Here is a 17,310-nt window from a genome sequence, read left to right as displayed (position 1 = left end):
ATATACAATATAAAATATAGTATATAAGTATATAATGTGCATATCTATAGGTTTACTACTATTCATTAGAAGTAAATTCAGAAATTTACATTTACTATCTTTCAGCATTTCCATATGAGAAATATTATACACTTATATTACACATTTGAACATTTATGCCTAGTTGTCTGCATCTCATCAGATAGCTCTGCAGTTTCAAGCTGGAAGGGAGTGATCCTGAAAATAGACAAGCTAGTTTCTCAGTTTTTTCTTCAACTGAGAGACTCTTGTGCCAAAAATTGCCTGACTTCCTCTTGTTGTTGGGAACTGCAAATTGACTGGCCCTTGGCCTGTGACTGAAAGTTAGTGACGCTGCTCATGCACACAAAGCAGCAAAACCCTGAAAACACCCAGATGACAGGTTTGCTGATGAAGAACTCTTACATTGCTGTTTTTCAGAACTGACCACAAAGTAGTCTGCCAGTCAATTCTTTCACCTCATCATACAAAAACGAAAGACAAGATGTCCTATGTAAACTGCGTGCAAGAAACTCTATGCAAAGTGTGCTAAGATACGTACTTTGCATCCGTCTCTTTCCCCAGACATTAGTCCAGCACAAAACATCCTAGCTGTGATAATCCCATATGTGGAATGACATAAAGTTTGGTCAACAATTTCTACCTCTGCTTTCTGAAGAATTGCTGAACCTTCATCATCTGGAAAACAAATTGAAAGAAGGGTGATTCAAAAGAGCTTAGCATTTTACTCATCTGCTGAAATACAGTACAAGAAGTCTTCAGAAAATAACCACAGATTCTTTTGACCTCCAACTTCTTCCAGATTTCAAACAACTAACTGCAGTAGTGCAGAAAACATCTTCTAAGTATCGGGCATTTGCATAAAGCAGTCTTGGTCCTTTGGCTGCGCAAAATGCAATGGCATAATCACTAGGGTTGGCCAAAATGCTTTATCTAATCTTTTTTTGCAAAATGCTTCAAGACTTAATTTGTTCTCTTCTTCTTTTTAAAAAGAATCAGGATTTTACAAAAGTATTTGGATCATCACAAGACAGATTTGCAATTAGGGCAGTATCTCTGAGGATGAGGGATCCAAAATTAAGATTATGAGTCAGAGTTACGGCATGCAAATTGTTCTTTTGGCAGCATAAAGAACTTGGACATATCTTGAAATTTGGTTGTCTCTGTCTGAAATTTCTAGTAAAACGTCTCTTTTCTGTAAGTTACATACTTCCAGAGAAACAGAATGAAACTGAATTGTCCGCTCCTTTCAGTACAACAGCTCTAATAGGATCACCTGATGATGTTCTTAAAAGCTGGATATCACCAAAGAAACCCCAGCAACATATTCAAATATGCAAATGCTGATTTACATCATGAAACTTCATTTCAGGATTTGATAAAACTGTTACGTAATAAAGTATACTTAAAAATTTCTTAAAAGACTGATTTGGCAATCAAGTTGTGTAAACAGAAGAAGGAAAAAGAGGGAAACAGGGAAAGAAAAACTTTTTTTTTTTTCCTTTTCAAGGCATCACATTTACCTTTCAAATAATCAGCCTTTGAATTCCACAGGTGGCTACCCAGCAGGCCAAAGAGACATACCGCAGCACACACCTGTACCACCGTCCTTTCCTGGTGAGGTGGTTGCACTTGGTTCGCAACCTTATCTTCTCTCACAGGTATTTATAGAGAGGCTGAATGTAGTTTAGCAGGTGGGAAACCTGGCTCTGAACATCAAGTCAAAATGCTGGAGGATAACTACCTGCTGCCACCTTGCACTCATGCATTTGCTTCTCCTAAAATCTGCCAAGAGCAGCGGGCAGCTGGGCCAGCGCAGTTCCAGCTGCCCTGAGGGAGTGGTCAAGGCTGGGCCAGGACAGTCCTGCAGGTGCAGACAAACCTCTTATGGCAGAACCTTGCCGGCAGACCCAGGGCTTGGTGCAGTGGTGGTTGCATGATTTATGCCAAGGGAAGCCATCACACCTGTGGTTGCACTGGAAGAGCTTTAGGAAATTGGCCACAAGAGGGTCAGAAGGCACCAGCATCCACACAAGAGAAGAGGCAGCTCAGAGCAGACTGGGTGGGACGGGTCTACCCTTGCCATGGGGCAGCCACTCATTACAGGTGTGGCCATTTTGTCAAGCCACACTCTGAGGATAGAGCTGGCACCTCGCATCTGGGGTCAGCACCACAGGGCTATTCAGCCTGCAGAAGCTGAAGGCCAGAGGAAGGAAACTTAGCAGCTTTCTCCCTCTGTGGCAAGTAGCCAAGAGTCCATTTAGGCATGCTAACACACCTCCCAGAGTTGCAAAGAGGAAAAACAATACCATGGTATTTTGGAGTAAGCATAGCTCCCTGCAAGTCTGGGCTAACAACACGAACATACAGGACTTCCAGATCCACAGGACCAGCAACCTATTTTCCTGAGCTTACGTAGAAGATATGTGCACGCAGGAACCTACTTCTGCGGGACAGTAAATTCAAAACATTGTGATTTTCTCCACATCTCATCCATGCAACAAAAGCTGGTGTCCTGCACACACACCTACAGCTGTGAAGGCTGCTGTTCACCTGGGGAAAGAAAAAAAAAATCAACTTAGTTCAACTTAAGCTATAGAACTCACCTGCTTCCTGCTTTTGTCCCCAACCTGTTATCCAGCACTTGTCACCACTGCGGACTTTGTGTGAAAAGGGAGGCACGCAGATCGGCTGGATGACATGGCTCATTGTGTCCGGCCATGGCTTGCTCAGCTGCAGCAGAGCAATGTCATAGTCGTAGTTCCTGCTGTTGTAGTATTCATGGATTACGATCCGTCTCACTGAAGATACGAACTTTGCATGGCCTTGCGTTTGCATCCCGAGGTGAGCACGCCATGCTCTGGGGTCTCCTAGCCTGGTTGGGTGCAAACAAACAAGGCATCTCTTTAAGAAGTACCTAAAACGCACCTGCCGACAGCAGGGCAGGCGGAAGAGGAGGGGATATGCCACCTCAATTGAGCTCCAACTGTGGAAGCTAAAAGGCCTTTGGGGATTCTGGCAATGTCTGGGACAGAGTTTAGGGGAAAGACCGCTTACTTGCTGCCCTGAAAGCAGTGAGCTGCAGATACAAGCCATTCTTTCGATATCACTGATGCCCCGCAGTAAGCAGCTCCCACAAATCGGAGGCTGACCTGCCAGGGCCATTCACCTTCCTCAGTGTTCGTACCACCTACAATCCGAGAGGTGGGATTGCTGCTCTTGCTGCTGCCACAACCTGCAAGGGATGTTTCAGGTTACAATTTCCATCCCCAGTGCTTTTCTTTAATGAGAGTACTTCCCATATAGGGCATGAAAGAATCTTGCACTTTGAAATGTTTCTAAATATATTTTCTTGCCAGCTCTAATAAAAAAACTTCTCCATTTGGCTACTCTATTCGTGAAACAAGAGGTGACTCCATAAAAAATGACACTGACCTGGAAAATTTAATATATTTCTTTCCTAGCTCTGCTGCAGAAATTGGCCTCTAAATATTTTTTGTGTCAGAAATGTCAAAGGATCAATTGATTTCATAAGCATAAAAATTAATATACAAAAAAACCAGTCCCTCGTCTCTTTTTAATACTGTCAGCTCTGAACTGAAGAGAATCCATCAGGAAGGAAGGAAGTTCAGCATCATTAGGACACTTATTTCTTGCCAAAACACTGGGAATGATACAACAAAAATGTTTACAGTAGTAACTACTTGTGTAGAGTTTGGTCATTTATTACTTCAGAAACCAATTGTCGATTTGCATGGAAACAACTGAAAATCTGCAAATGATGTGTATCACTCACAGGTAAAAATGTCTTGTCTCAGCACAAAAAGCTGCACATTGTAATTTGAAGAGCAAGGAAGAGAAACCCTCCTGTAGGGCCTTCTGCCTATCCCTAGTGCATGTGCCCAAAGCCTCTGCTCAGGAGTTTTAGTCCCGCACTCCCACACGCAGCTGTTAATGATTCTGGGACTGTTTCCAACACTCAGCCAAGGATTCAAAAGCAGCATTAATGTTTCCTAACACAAGTAGGCATATAGCTAGTCTTTAAAGATATCCTGCTGGATGCAAGGCAGCTGATGGCTGGTTTGACATACAGGTAGCGTGCCACAGCTTAGGGCCAGACAAAATACCTGAGGATATTCAGTTTAAGCAACTAATCTAACCCTACTTTTATTGCTACTGCACCTGTTTGCTTTACAGCAAAACAAGCTGAAAAGCTTGTCCAGAGGTTAGTTTAGAAGGATTTGAGACTAGAACCTAGCTTGATGCTGTGCCATATTGGGGTTTTCACAATCCAGAAGAGTCAGAGAAGTGAAAACTTTGTGGTTTTTATCTCATTTTTTCGCTCCTGAACTCCAAATACGAACTGTCTCCAACAGAATTACCTGACATTGCTGCAGGCAACAAAAATGCTGCCTTACCTGCTAGCCAAGTTCACTCTGCAGTTAACCCTGCTTTCCTGCTTCTTGGCATAGCTACTATAGACATACAGCTAAGATTTCCCGTAACAGTAAGCTCACCCTCCCACAAGAACTTAGGCAATTCTGAAATTAAGAAACCAGACCTGAAGTAAAATGATAGCTCATCATTACCCCACTATCTACTGAGAGTATGCAATAAAACCTCAGTACCCGCTGCTCGAATTGTACTCACTCCAAAACAAGAAGAAATAAAGGGCTTTATTGTGTAAGATGTTTGAAGATCAAAAAGTTGAACATTTGAGAAGAACTTACTGCAGCTGCTTTCATCACTTCCATCAATACAGTCCACGGTCCCATCACACTTTGCATTTTGTTTCCTAATGCAAATGTTATTCCTGCACTTAAATGTGTGGTTGGTGCAAGGAATACCTGAAATAATTGGGGGAGGGGGTTAAAAAAAAAGACAGACTATCGGCTCAGCTTAATGCATGAAGACATGACTGCACAGATAAAAAGATTCATACATGTATTAACAGGTAGGAGGAACCATAGCAGAAGAGCCCTTTGGCTGAGGTGGCTTAAACAAAACTCTAAGGAGAATAAACTATTCAAGCAGAACATCATACTAAGGCTTGCATCAGGTTGGCTGAGTCTGAACAAAAATGTCCTCCCATCCTCTTCTGTAATACTAATGAACATGGATACAGCAGTGAAAACTTAGCTATAGAGCAAGAGTTAGGCTAGAAGGAGAAAACATCAGTACTCTGGAAAGAAGCCCTTCTTTCTATTTCATTATTAAATATAAAGTGAAAGGTCATAGTAAAAGCAGTCTCACTAATTATATTCAGTTAAACTGCAACCTCCTCCCTTCACATTTTCCCATTTCCCTGTGGCTCTCAATAAATGAGGCCACTCAAACCCAATCTGTTTTTCTTGTCAACACAGACAAGTCTAGCCAAGCAGGTCAAAAAACATTATTTTTCTTTTAAAAAGTTACTTACAGCACTTCCCAATTGTGCTCCCTTTCATATGTCATGATGTCCACTTATTCTAAGTTAAAGAAACAGCTGACTCAAAACTTTCATGTGTCTAATATTAAATTTATAGCTTCCATAAAATTTTGAACTCATTAACCCTACAACTTTGGAAAATGCTCTAGAGAGACTATTATTTTTATAGTCATTTTACAGATGCCAAACAGATCCAGGAAATAATTTGCTCAGATTGTGCTTTAAAGAGGTAAAATCTGGGATTCAATCTTTAAATCCCTAGATCCCCATCCTGCACCCAAAGTACTTACTACTTCCGCCAGTATTTTGCTGAAACAGGTGTTCATGAGCTCATTAAAAAGAAACAGTTTAAAATCGATAATGGTTTGTTTATAATTATATCAGAAAACTGAAATGTATTTAGATTGGATAGTGCCTAGTAACTCTTCGAATACAGTATTCAGTATTCAAGGCAGGATTGGATGGATTATAGAAGAGAGAAAAAAAAGAATCAAGAGACTAGGCTTACTGTGGGTGCAGTTCTGCTCATCTTTTTCTTTCTCACAATCACTTGCTCCATTGCAGGCAAGCAGGTTATCCTGTATTGTGAAGCTGGAGTTACAGTTTTTCTGAGGGACAACTTTAAAAACACAGGTCAAATCAGCTGCAGAAGCGTGATTGTAGTGCTAATGCTACCCATCTAACTATGTCCAGGTACCACTTTGGCACATACGTGGCACAGTACGAGGATGACTCTGAGTGTCACATTATGCATGGAGAAAATAAAGCACAATGGAGTTCAGAGACCAGTCCCAATTGCACCAAATGGAGCGGCCCAAGTTGCAAACCTCTTTTGCCATGGACATTTATTATCACTCTCACCTACTCTATGCACCCCAATTTGTCATTCCCCCATGAAAATAAAATCACTTATTTCAAAGTAGAACAGAACTTTGTAATTACTTGCATTTATCACATGAGCCTATTATGGCTGTTTTTGCACACCTGACTTTCTGCCTTGTGCTTTCTAGTGCCATATCTTCTTCAGTTTTAGTTTTATCCCTTACTAATTAACTATGAATTAAGCACTCAGGAGACTGACTGATTGTCTGTACCTGGACATACAAAGGATTCTGAAAATAAGGGTTGTTTTTTTTTTTCTCCTAAAAAGAAAAAAATTCACCTTGTTTCAGCTACCTCCTAAGACTAGAGAATACATTCAGTGGATTTTCCAGCCAAGATCTCTAATAAGTGAATACAAACCACAAAAGAGTTCATCACTTTCATCAAAGCAGTTGTTTATCCCATCACAGCGCTGTATTTGCTGGATGCATAAGCCAGTAGAACACTTGAAATGTCCAGGTGGACATGCTGGAGGTAAAAAAAAAGAAAAAAAGAAAGATAGAAAAGAAAAATCCAAACCCAACCCAGCTTAAGTTTCCTTTTCCAAAATATTGCCAGCTCATTTCAATTTGCAGTAAATAAGCTCTTCCAAGGAACGATGAAAACGATCTGAATTTAATAGTCTGTATGTATTGCCAGCACTTCAACTGAGTTCGGATGTTGAAAACTTGGAGTTAAAAAAGAAGAAAAAATATCTCTAAAGTTCAGTTCAGCCATTACTGCAATATGCGCACTGCAGGGTCTACACTAGGACTGGATCAAACCAGCCAGTGTTTTTATGGTGCAACACAAGACAGCTTAGAATGCCATCTTCTTTTAGAGGAGAGTCTCCCTTTCAATAACCAAAATTTGCAGCACTTTGCAACTTTGGTTAGCAAATTCCGTTGGGGTGAATTATGAATTACATAAACGTTTCCCTTTTAAAACAAAACTACAAAGATACTATCTTTTTACACACTCCACATATATACAATGCATAAAATCACTCTAATGTGACAAATAACTGATTAGAAAGAGTTGCTTCTCTATTACTTTAACAAAGTGAATATACACAGTGAAGATTAACACAAGGGGTAGGTATCAGTAAACAGTCGTCTGTTTAAGGACTTGAAAAAAGTGGGTGGACTCACAGTGAGTGGACTGTCTTATAAACTTTTTGAGATGATTTTCAGCTTGGTTTTCTACTTGCACACCAAGTGTTTAAATTGATGGAATCACTGGAATAAGCAGTTGGTTACTGGGTCCTCTCTGTTCATTTCCTGGAATTATTTGTAGTAATAGAAACATTGCAAACAAAATCTTGGGGGCAAGAATAAACAGGAACAACAGACTTCAATTTGCCCCAGTGTGGCCATAGATACGCAGGAAGCTTTAAGGACTATGCAGAAGAGAGCAGACTGTGTGCATACAGGAAACCAGAGCATGATGCACAGGCCCACAAACCTTAGCAGCATAGCCTTGATAAGCTAGAAAAGGCTCTTTGTTTGCTAGTCACCTGATTTATTAAGATTAGAAAAGAAAATAAACACAAAACCACCAACAGAGAATTTCCTGCGTAAACCTAATTGAGTCTTACTGGGCCTGAAAATAACTGCTTCACAGGTCTGAAATACAAAGAGATGAGTTGAAAAAGGTAAAATCCATCTTACGCTGGCTGATGTTATAGCTGCCGTACTCCACCAGAAGTGGCTTCTCCGAGACCTCTGAACTGCACTGAAGCTCAATGTTGACAGCAGAACTTGCAATGTGGAAGACTGTTTGGTGATCAACATAGTAACCACAGTACCTGAAAGTGTGCAATGGAGCTCTAGAGCAGCTTTCACACCAAAACTGCCTTACGCACAATTTAAATGTCAACATCACTGCAATTCAGCAATACAGTCAGCTGCCGTACTTTGATTAAGAACCATAATCTGACACAGTACCTGAATTTGCCAAAATGCTGGACATAATCCTTCATGACCATACACATGCAAACACAATTATTTGCCAGAAAGTCTAGAGGAACAGAGATGTAATGAAGAAATCTATCAAGACAAACATGGGTAGTCTTGTCACGACTTCTGATACCTGTTTTCAAAAGATTTGGATTTGTGGCAATATTTAACTCAAGCTGGTGGGAGGGAAAATGCCAGCACAGTAGAGAACAAATTTAGCTACTCTGGTTTTGGTGATTGCCCCTAAAGAAAGAGAGCACAAATGTATTGAGATAAGATTGATCCAGCCACTTTGGAGGCAGAAGGTAATAGATTTAGGGAAACTGCAACTATTTCTAAGTAGTCACCCAGCCATCCTCCATCATTAAGATTCTGGAATTTTACCTTTGAAAGTTATGTCTTCAAACAACTAGTCTAGATGGGAAAAAAAAAATATCTTGGGTGCATATCTACTTTAAACTGCTATTTTGGCAAAGAGCTTCCTTGGACTTCTGCCTAGGTGCAATTTAACTCAGAGAAACTTAAATGATCCCTGATGCCGCCAAACATTTAATCCATCCATTGCTAATGCATTTCTATTGCTCCTTTCAAAGATGCCAGAAATGTTGCAACGGGCACTTAGATGCAACTCTAGCTGAAAAAGCAATAACAAAACCAAATCCAAAACCAACAAAAACCCTACAAACCAGAATGAACAGACAAAAACACTCTTTAACAGGGAAATGTTGCTGGATCACGCTTTAAAAACTGGAGGTAGTTTTAAAGGTAGTAAGCCAGTGAACAGTACAGGTTGTTCTAGAAGCAAAAATAAGGACCCTTTCCTCTGTTCCACTAAAACACCCCAAAAACGAAGCACTTACGAGAAAAACTTCTGGCTTTAAGACTCCTGCCAAGAAAAATACTTATCAGTACTTATCTGCCCTTGTCTGAATAGATAAGAGCGGAAGCAGCTGTGTTGATTCCTAGCACGCTTGACACACACACTTGCTTGACAGCAGTGCAAGGTTACACGTTGCAGTTAGAATGAACTCAAAGGACATGAAAATGGATTATTGTATTGTTAAATGGTCTAATGGACTATTATCCAGAGGTAAGTATTCCCCTTGCTTATTTTGGCTGCACCAGGCATTGCAGGAAGACTACTCTTAACGTCAGGGAAGTTGGTCAGTGATTTCCATGTGGATAGATGTTGCCTGGGTGTTCTGTGCACCCCACTGAAGCATACCGTAGGGAATGGCCATGCTCACTCATGTTTCCATATGTGCTTTTTTCACCCTACAAAAATGAAACATCCTTTTAACAGATCTAGGAGATTCTGTTCCAGCAATGTGAAAAATAAATTAAGAAAGCAATTTCAAAAATACAACTTACACATTCTGAAAACAGATGGAAAAAAAAGACTTGATTTTACAGCTTTCTACTAGAGTAAAGGTAACTGTCAAAAAAAAAAAAATTAAAAAATCTGGCAGGGCTGAGAGTGAAGACTTCCTGCTACAGGAATTCTTATTCTCTCTCATTTTAGTGTCTGTCAATGTTTCCGACCTAAAACAGCCTGCCAAAGTGCATAGCAAAACGCCACCTAACCATCTGATTCCCCTCAGTTAAGCACAGACATTTTCTACATTTCTCCTTCTGTCAATGGCGTAGATAATGTCCTTCCAACAAAACCTTAGCATTATTAAAAAAAAAAAAAATTGCAGGTGTCACTGACCACTTCTCAGCCACATAAAACAACCTCATCCCACTACAGCAGTAGAGGAAGCTCTTGCCCATCTGTGGAAGAGCTGAGACAGCTACATCAAGGAAGCTATCTCCTGGGCACAGTGAGAAATGTCATATGCTTGTGGGATTTTCAAGACAGAGCTACAGAACCTAGAAGCCTTCTTCTGGTGTTTTACTAGCCATTTCTCCAGGTCCAGGGCAAACGGAGGTGGCAAGGCACCATTTGTAATTCTGTGCCATTGCTACAGAGAGAAACTAAGTGGATGCTGTGCCACATATTAAAGTGGGGAGTAGGATACCTTTTCAGGAGAAGAGTAGATACGTGCATCCTGCGGCAGAGACAATGGGATGTTACACCAATGGATGTAAGTAAAATAAAACACTGGCAACCTCTTTGATCACATAAACCTCTAATGGTCTGCTCATCACAGAAACTCATTGATATTTCTGCCTATGAGAATTTCAGTGATAGCGGCTCATCCGTTGCAACTCCTCTGACTAGGCAGAGGAATATTTGCATGTCCACTGGATGAAAGAAAAGGAAGTTCAGTGTCTCTGGTTGGATAAAGTTGTCCCTAGAAGTTTGAAGGAACCTTATCTGCATCATGTAGCAGTTTTTATTTACCACGATCAGTCTCCTGAAGATTCTTAACACTTTTTACCTAAGATATCAGAATATGCTTGCTATAACCTTCCACTGCAGGAAGCTGAAAAGGTGGGTAGTCCCTCCAGCCACTTCATTAACCATTAAAATTGGAGATGGAGTGTGTGTGTGTGTGTGTAATAATTAAATATCAAAATGTTTTGTGCTTTAAGTTGTATTTTTGTCCATGGAATTTAGACATAGAGCAGAAGATCATAGAGGTTCAAAAGCCTTATTTTTCTGTGAAAAAGACTCTTTTGAAAGAAGAATTGTCCTGGTCTACTTATATCATCAGCAACTTGCAATAGAAATCGGGGGCATATGTTCTTTTACAGTACTGCAAAAGTAACCCTGAGGGCATTTCTAAGGGTCATACTTTCTAAGAGACATTTGCTTCTATGGAATATATAATTCCACATGTATAGTCTTGTTTAAAAGCTGCTCTTTCACCTAGAGAATCCTTACAATATGAACCCATCACTGGTTATTTTTTCCACCGGAGTTTGCCTTTATTTGATTCATATCTCAGCCATCCCTAATATCTCTAATCTTTCCAATTGTGCCATAAAAAGAATATCAAAAACCCCACAAACACACCAAACGTTGCCTGTTTTGACTGCTGTTTTTATGTGCCTATCTAATCCAGCAACCAATTCCCATCAAGGCACAATTTTAGGAGCTTCAGACAAACTGAATCTTCCCTAGGTAAGTACAGCATGGTATCAAAGAATGTGAAAGTTTCTTCTCCTCTCTGTAATTCTTTCCGTTACTTACACTCTTCAAGGCCTCACTGACTCTGCTTAGTTTCAGTAGAGAGTTCAGAAGTTCAGTAAAGTCTGGTCTCACTGAGGTTTCCATTTGGACAAAGTTTTTTTTTAAAAAAATTTCCAATATCCTAAATCTAACCCTGCCTCCTAATCCACTTATTGAAAGATGTCTTAAAAGACTGAGGAAAAAATGGGTGGACAATGTGCCTGGGAAAGCAGCAATATTTTAATAAAAAACACTTAAGAAATACAGTGGTACCTTGGCAGCCAGTCTGTGTGGTTTCTCTTTCAAGAGCCTGTAGCTGCAATGCAGAAGCATTTACTCTTCTATTCCCTATAATCTCATTGTAACAGCTTTCACTGAGAAGTTAATTAAGTTCGGTGTCCTCATGAGCAATCATAGAATTAAGTTACACTTAAAGGATTTTAACAGACCTTGTTCAATGGTCTTGGAAAACCCAGAATCATTTTAGTCTTCACAGGATATCTGCCTTCACCCAGCTCCTCACATTACTTTCCACATTACTCTCTCCAGAGAGTACTAAAGGCTCTTGCTTTCTGGTACTTTTTCTTCATCTTCCTGGTACTTTTCAATAGAATTTTTTTGTATGTACATATATATATTTTTAAAAGTTTCAGTTATATCATAAGCCAAAGTGAAAGAAGGACAAGAGTCAGCAGTGAAGTATCTCTGTCTTTGCGAAAATTCTCTGAGCTGCAGTAGTGGTGCGTAGGTTTGTTTTGTTAGTTTTGTTAGTTTAATAACCCATGCAGAAGTACTTACATGTGTTCATTAATTCTCCACCATCCTCGCTCACAGCCCTTAATATTCTTCTCACTGATGGTATAGTTATGAAACTTCAGAGCTATACCAAGGCTCTTCTGTGGTGTCTGTTATGATCAAGAAATACAGTACAAACAGTCTTCTTTTTCCATTTTGTGAACATAGTACATGAAAGTCTTTAACCTCAGCAATTAGGGTGCATGGCAATGCCATGCTCTGGGAGCTGTGCTGACTCTGCCAGCTCAGCAGCCAGCACTTGAAACACCTGCCAGTTATTCAGTCTTTAGTAAAAGCAAAGGTTGGCAAAGACCCACCACAGCTGCAGGCTTTCTCCCCCGCTAGCCAACAGTCTTTTCTTTCATCTTCAAATATGACTGACCATAGAAAGCAGCTTTTGTATCAAGATCAAAGCACTCAAACACATCCACGTTTACTTGTATAGGAAAACACAGCTCCAGTGGATTGTTAGCTAAGACACTGCACTGAATACCTGCGTCACCTTTGTAATGTTAGGAGTTATCTCTACCACAGTACTGTAGTCTTCTGCTAGCACCTGCTCAGCCAAGCATTCTTTAGCATTTTGTAAATTATTTCTAAGCCAGACAGTATAATGATGGTTCATAATTAATTAGAATTTCATTTATTAAAAGGAACTGAACTTTTTTTGCAAGAGATGGCAATGATCCTGTCAAAACAAGGACTGGTTCTGGACAAGAATCCAGAAATGGGGATTTTTCTCCCCTCTTAGAGAAAACATGACATGGGAAATGAGGTAAGTTTCAGCATTGAACTACTGGTAAATGAAATTGTCTTAGAAATAAGTCTTGGGATTGCCCCTGTTAAGTATCTGGAAACTTTTCCCTCAGAAGTCCAGGGTGAATCGAAGACCTGAAATTTAGCAAAAAAAAGTAATTGCCTTAGCTTTCTAGAAGAGGAAGAGGCTCTAGGTCATGGCTAGCTGGACTCCATTTTGTTTGGTATGGTTCAACATGGGCAACCACTAGCTTAACCACACACGAGTAGCATATGCAGAAAGATGGTTACACAGTGGACTGACTGCATCATATCCTTTGCCATATTCTTTGGAGAGGAAAACCTTGAAGGGCAAACCGTAAGTCAAAGATCCTATTTTACCAGCATGAACAGGGAAATCCTAATATCATCAGACAAGGCATGACAAAACTGTCTTGAATCAATGTAAACTTTCAGTCATTTGGTTTCAGGAAAACACCTAAATGATGCAGAAAAAGGATATCAAGACAAAACAGGGTGAGATTGTGCTGATAGGACAGACCATCTTAGAAGGCAAAATTAAATTTATTAAGCATAACAAAATAGACTGAAGAAGGATGTCAGAGAAGCAGCAGTAATAAGTAGATTAGAGGAGTCTTTTGTACATACTTTTTTTGCCAAATTTTTGTGGGTGAGAAGAGAGGAATTAAAAATAGTGGATTCTTACATTCTCTGCTGTGAAGTAACTCTGCAGGGTAAACATCAAAACTTATCTCAGCTCTTCACCTTTATAACAGGACAGCTTAGAAACTATGTTCCCTTCATTAAGAATAAGTGCATGGAAAGAAAATGAAAAAACAAACAATAGAAAAAAACTGAGCACAGGTATTTGGCTAGATCATTTATAAAAACTGCCACATCTGTAAGGAGGCAACTTGCTCTTCACAGAAATATTTCTGCTATACTTACAGGTTCTGTGTACTCAAAACACACAACAATGCCTAAGAGAGAAAGAGATCCACGTTACCTGGAAGGTCCATGCACAAAGACATTTTGGAGGGTAATAGCTTGGGTAATAGGGACTTGTGATTCTCCCTTCATAGGCGATTTTCTCTTTAGTCACTATTGTTTTTCCACACCCTAGGGAAAAAAAGGAGGCAAAAGTTGGTAAACCTTAATACACTTCCAGCAAAGCTATTCAGTGAGCTAAGCATCCAAATTTATCAGAAGTCTTCCACTGTAAAATAGGGCGGCTTAGGAATTATATTTATCTGGGTTCAAGTGGAAAGATGCCCCTCCCAATGATGCAGGGGATGTAAAAGTCTGAGAATGCTTGCTGGGCTCTGCAGGACCAGGAGAAAACATTGTGAAGTTTTATATCTGTCATTTCACTGAAGACAGTTCTGCAAACAAGTCTCAGTGAATAGTATTGCACATCAATACATACACACTGCAGTAGTACACGAGGATCTCTGGTCTTAAAATACTGTTAGAAGAGAAATGGACAATGTGCTAATTTAACAAGCCTTCCAGAAGCCAGCACTTTCTGACTGCTCAATGGAATCGGAGAATTCATTAAAAACAAAAAACACGCACAAAAATAACAAAGAAAACCCAGCCCTGAATTCAAACCAACCAATCAACCAAAAGTAACAGGCTTGAATTTAAAGTTACCTGTGGAGAATTCATCACATGTTTTTATTATGGCATTTTAATGCTTAATTACTCTCAACATGGAAAGTATGCTGCATCTTTCTGAGCAGCTTGGATTTCCTTGCACTGGATTGTGTTAGATTATTCTCCTTGTGCTACTAGCGTGATGTTCCTTGTACTATTTCTGGTAACGATCTAAACGCTTCTTAAAGCAATAAAAAGCAGATGATGAAATTGATGCATAAACATAACTGACTCCTTTGTGTAATGAGAAGACAGGAACAAATAGAAAATGCAGACAAGCTACTGAAGTTTTATTTTCTGAAAGTAGTTTTTTGTGCTGAACTCCTTCCACCTTTAACATCGTCACTGAGTCCCAAACCAGGAAAGAGGCCAGAGCAGCGTTACACCTGGAAGAACAACTCCATCTACTGGCACTGCTACAACATCTATTGCAGTCCCGACAGACTGCATTCAGTTATTGCTGGTTTCATCCTTCTACCCTCGTATTTCACTTAAGAACAGCTAATCTGCACAAATTAAGTGACCCAAGAGGAAGGCAGACACTCAATGTTGCAGGGGAGATGAAGGAGAGAGACAGGCACGGAGAAATAGAGACTGAGATACAGGAGACATTCATCCATAATCTGGAACATGACAGCCACTTTGGCATCTTAGACAGAAATAATATAACAAACACATTTCCAAACACACAACAAACCTACTTTCTTGAGTAATGACCTCAAAATAGCCATGAAATCCCTTCTGTTCCTTTATTTGCTCTGCTTTAAACACTACCAGCATAAGATTATTTGTGGACACAAGCGACAGCAATGAATCAGCTGGTTCACAAGCTCTGAGAGGAGAGAAAGAAAAGTATGTAAATAAACAATCTTTAAAAGCAATCAGTAACAAAAATGAAAAAGGCAAAAAGCCCCAAACAAAATGAAAAAAACCCCAAACCCCCCACCAACACATTTCCCTCATTCTGTGCCTAAATTTTCCACTGGTGCAGAGCTTACCTACTTCAAAGCCTAGTAAAAACTCCATGCTTTTAAACACAAAATTACATGGTACAAGACCAGTTAAAAACTCAGTGCTAGAAAGTCACTTCTTACACAAAAGAAAGAAATGGCAAATATGAAAAGGAAGATGGAATGAGAAGGTGGATGTAAAGGAAGATGGAATGGTTAGCTCTAGGAGATAATACTGACTTTCAGCCCTCACTCCAAGAAAAAATTAATTTAGCCAATAGTGAAAAAAGGCTTGTAGAAAAATTTTTATTAGACAGATGGATTTAGTTTGGGGCTGGGGAGTGGGAAAGTCAAACAAGATATTCTTCAAGTCAGAAATGAAGAACCTGAGTCAATCGACTAGACCCATTAAAAAAAAAAAAATCTGTATGTGTGACCTAGCAGTGATGCATACATCACCTAGTCAGTCTTCCACAGATACTAACAAGTGAACACCATCTGCTCTTTTATAGACAAGTCAGTGAGTCACTCAGACTACTGGATGACAGCTCTCAAAGAGGACTGGAAAGACAATGCTCTTTTTTTTTGAGGCTTATACACACACTGACAGGCCAAAGAAAAGCATTTTGGAGATCAAAACACTGAGTTCTTTGTCTATTTGATGGAGATGCTGTCTTCACCTTTTGGTATGAGAGAGACCTATGGAACTAGTCACCAGGGATTTCAAACAAAAAAATCCCCAAAGAAGCCTACTGGAGGGGAAAAAAAAAATCCACATCCCTCAACCCATCAGAGCTTCAATTCTAGATTTTAATAACTCTCTGAACTACTCAAATAGAGCAGCTCAAAAAAGCACTGAATGGTGAGCGGTGGTAGGTATCCAAAGAATCACAAGGCTTAGTCTTCATATGAAGAGCACTAGTCTTCATATCAAAGAAGAGTTTGGTTAGGGGCGGAAAATTTGACGTTTTCTTTCAGTTAGCATCTGTCTCCTGATAAGAAATGGAAAATGCCGCCCAGTAATGTGTGAACTTCTCGTAGTTCCGCAGTTAGGTGAAGGTGCAATCCAGTTGAAGAATGAAAAATTTAAAGAATATTTAACTGTTTCTTTTGTTAGCAAGATCGACTTTTCCACTTCTGTTAAAAACAAAAAAATGCCAGGTGTCGAGGTGTCGTGTGCATAACACATGAAAATAAGATTATTTTTAACAAACCTAACCAAAACCCACCAAAATTCAGTCAACAAGTCTACAGGAAAAAAAAAACAAACCAAATGACTATCAATGAATTCTCAATGAGAATTTATACTCACCTGTACAGTATCTTATGTTTGATTGGCATCAGAGAGTCATAAATGGTTAGCGAGTCAGTGATACAGTTATCTGCTTCAATCTGAAGGGATACTATTGAAAGACGAACAAGATGGCCCACTGACGCAATCAGTTTAAAATAGCAGATTGTTCCCCCTGAGGTAGCATGGATATCCAGAGGAAAGCGTTCAGGGAGGTGATCAGCGTACAGATCATACATACAATTTGTTCCTGTGGAAATGTCATATTTTCAGCACGGGACACTCGCTATAAAACTTTTACAAACTTTAATCTCACAGAGTACCAAAAAAAAAAAATATCCTAAAAATAATTTTAACTAAAGCAACATATGAAGTCCTAGCTAAAAGTGAAAATGAAGTAATCTATGTGACTCTCTGCATCTTAGTTACAAGTCTGTGGCCAAGGAAAAGTCTATTCATAAAATTACAGAACATCACAA

General features: G+C 39.6%; 1 protein-coding gene across 1 annotated transcript; it reads right to left on the bottom strand.

Annotated features, from left to right (window-relative positions):
- Positions 1-559: 559 nt before the first annotated feature.
- Positions 560-17,081, bottom strand: TMPRSS7 (transmembrane protease, serine 7; the record flags this gene model as incomplete). The annotated part of the gene is made up of 11 exons (XM_010143088.1): positions 560-696; positions 2,625-2,893; positions 3,076-3,253; positions 4,749-4,865; positions 5,955-6,065; positions 6,689-6,796; positions 7,978-8,114; positions 12,182-12,288; positions 13,941-14,053; positions 15,292-15,422; positions 16,853-17,081. Coding segments are annotated over 11 exons (1,637 nt in total), but the record flags the coding sequence as incomplete, so codon positions are not given.
- Positions 17,082-17,310: the final 229 nt, after the last annotated feature.

The sequence above is a fragment of the Buceros rhinoceros genome, unplaced genomic scaffold (assembly GCF_000710305.1).
Source record: "Buceros rhinoceros silvestris isolate BGI_N320 unplaced genomic scaffold, ASM71030v1 scaffold46659, whole genome shotgun sequence".
Lineage (NCBI taxonomy): Eukaryota > Metazoa > Chordata > Aves > Bucerotiformes > Bucerotidae > Buceros > Buceros rhinoceros.
Note: the sequence above shows the minus strand (reverse complement) of the source record. Positions and strands in the feature narration are given on the sequence as shown.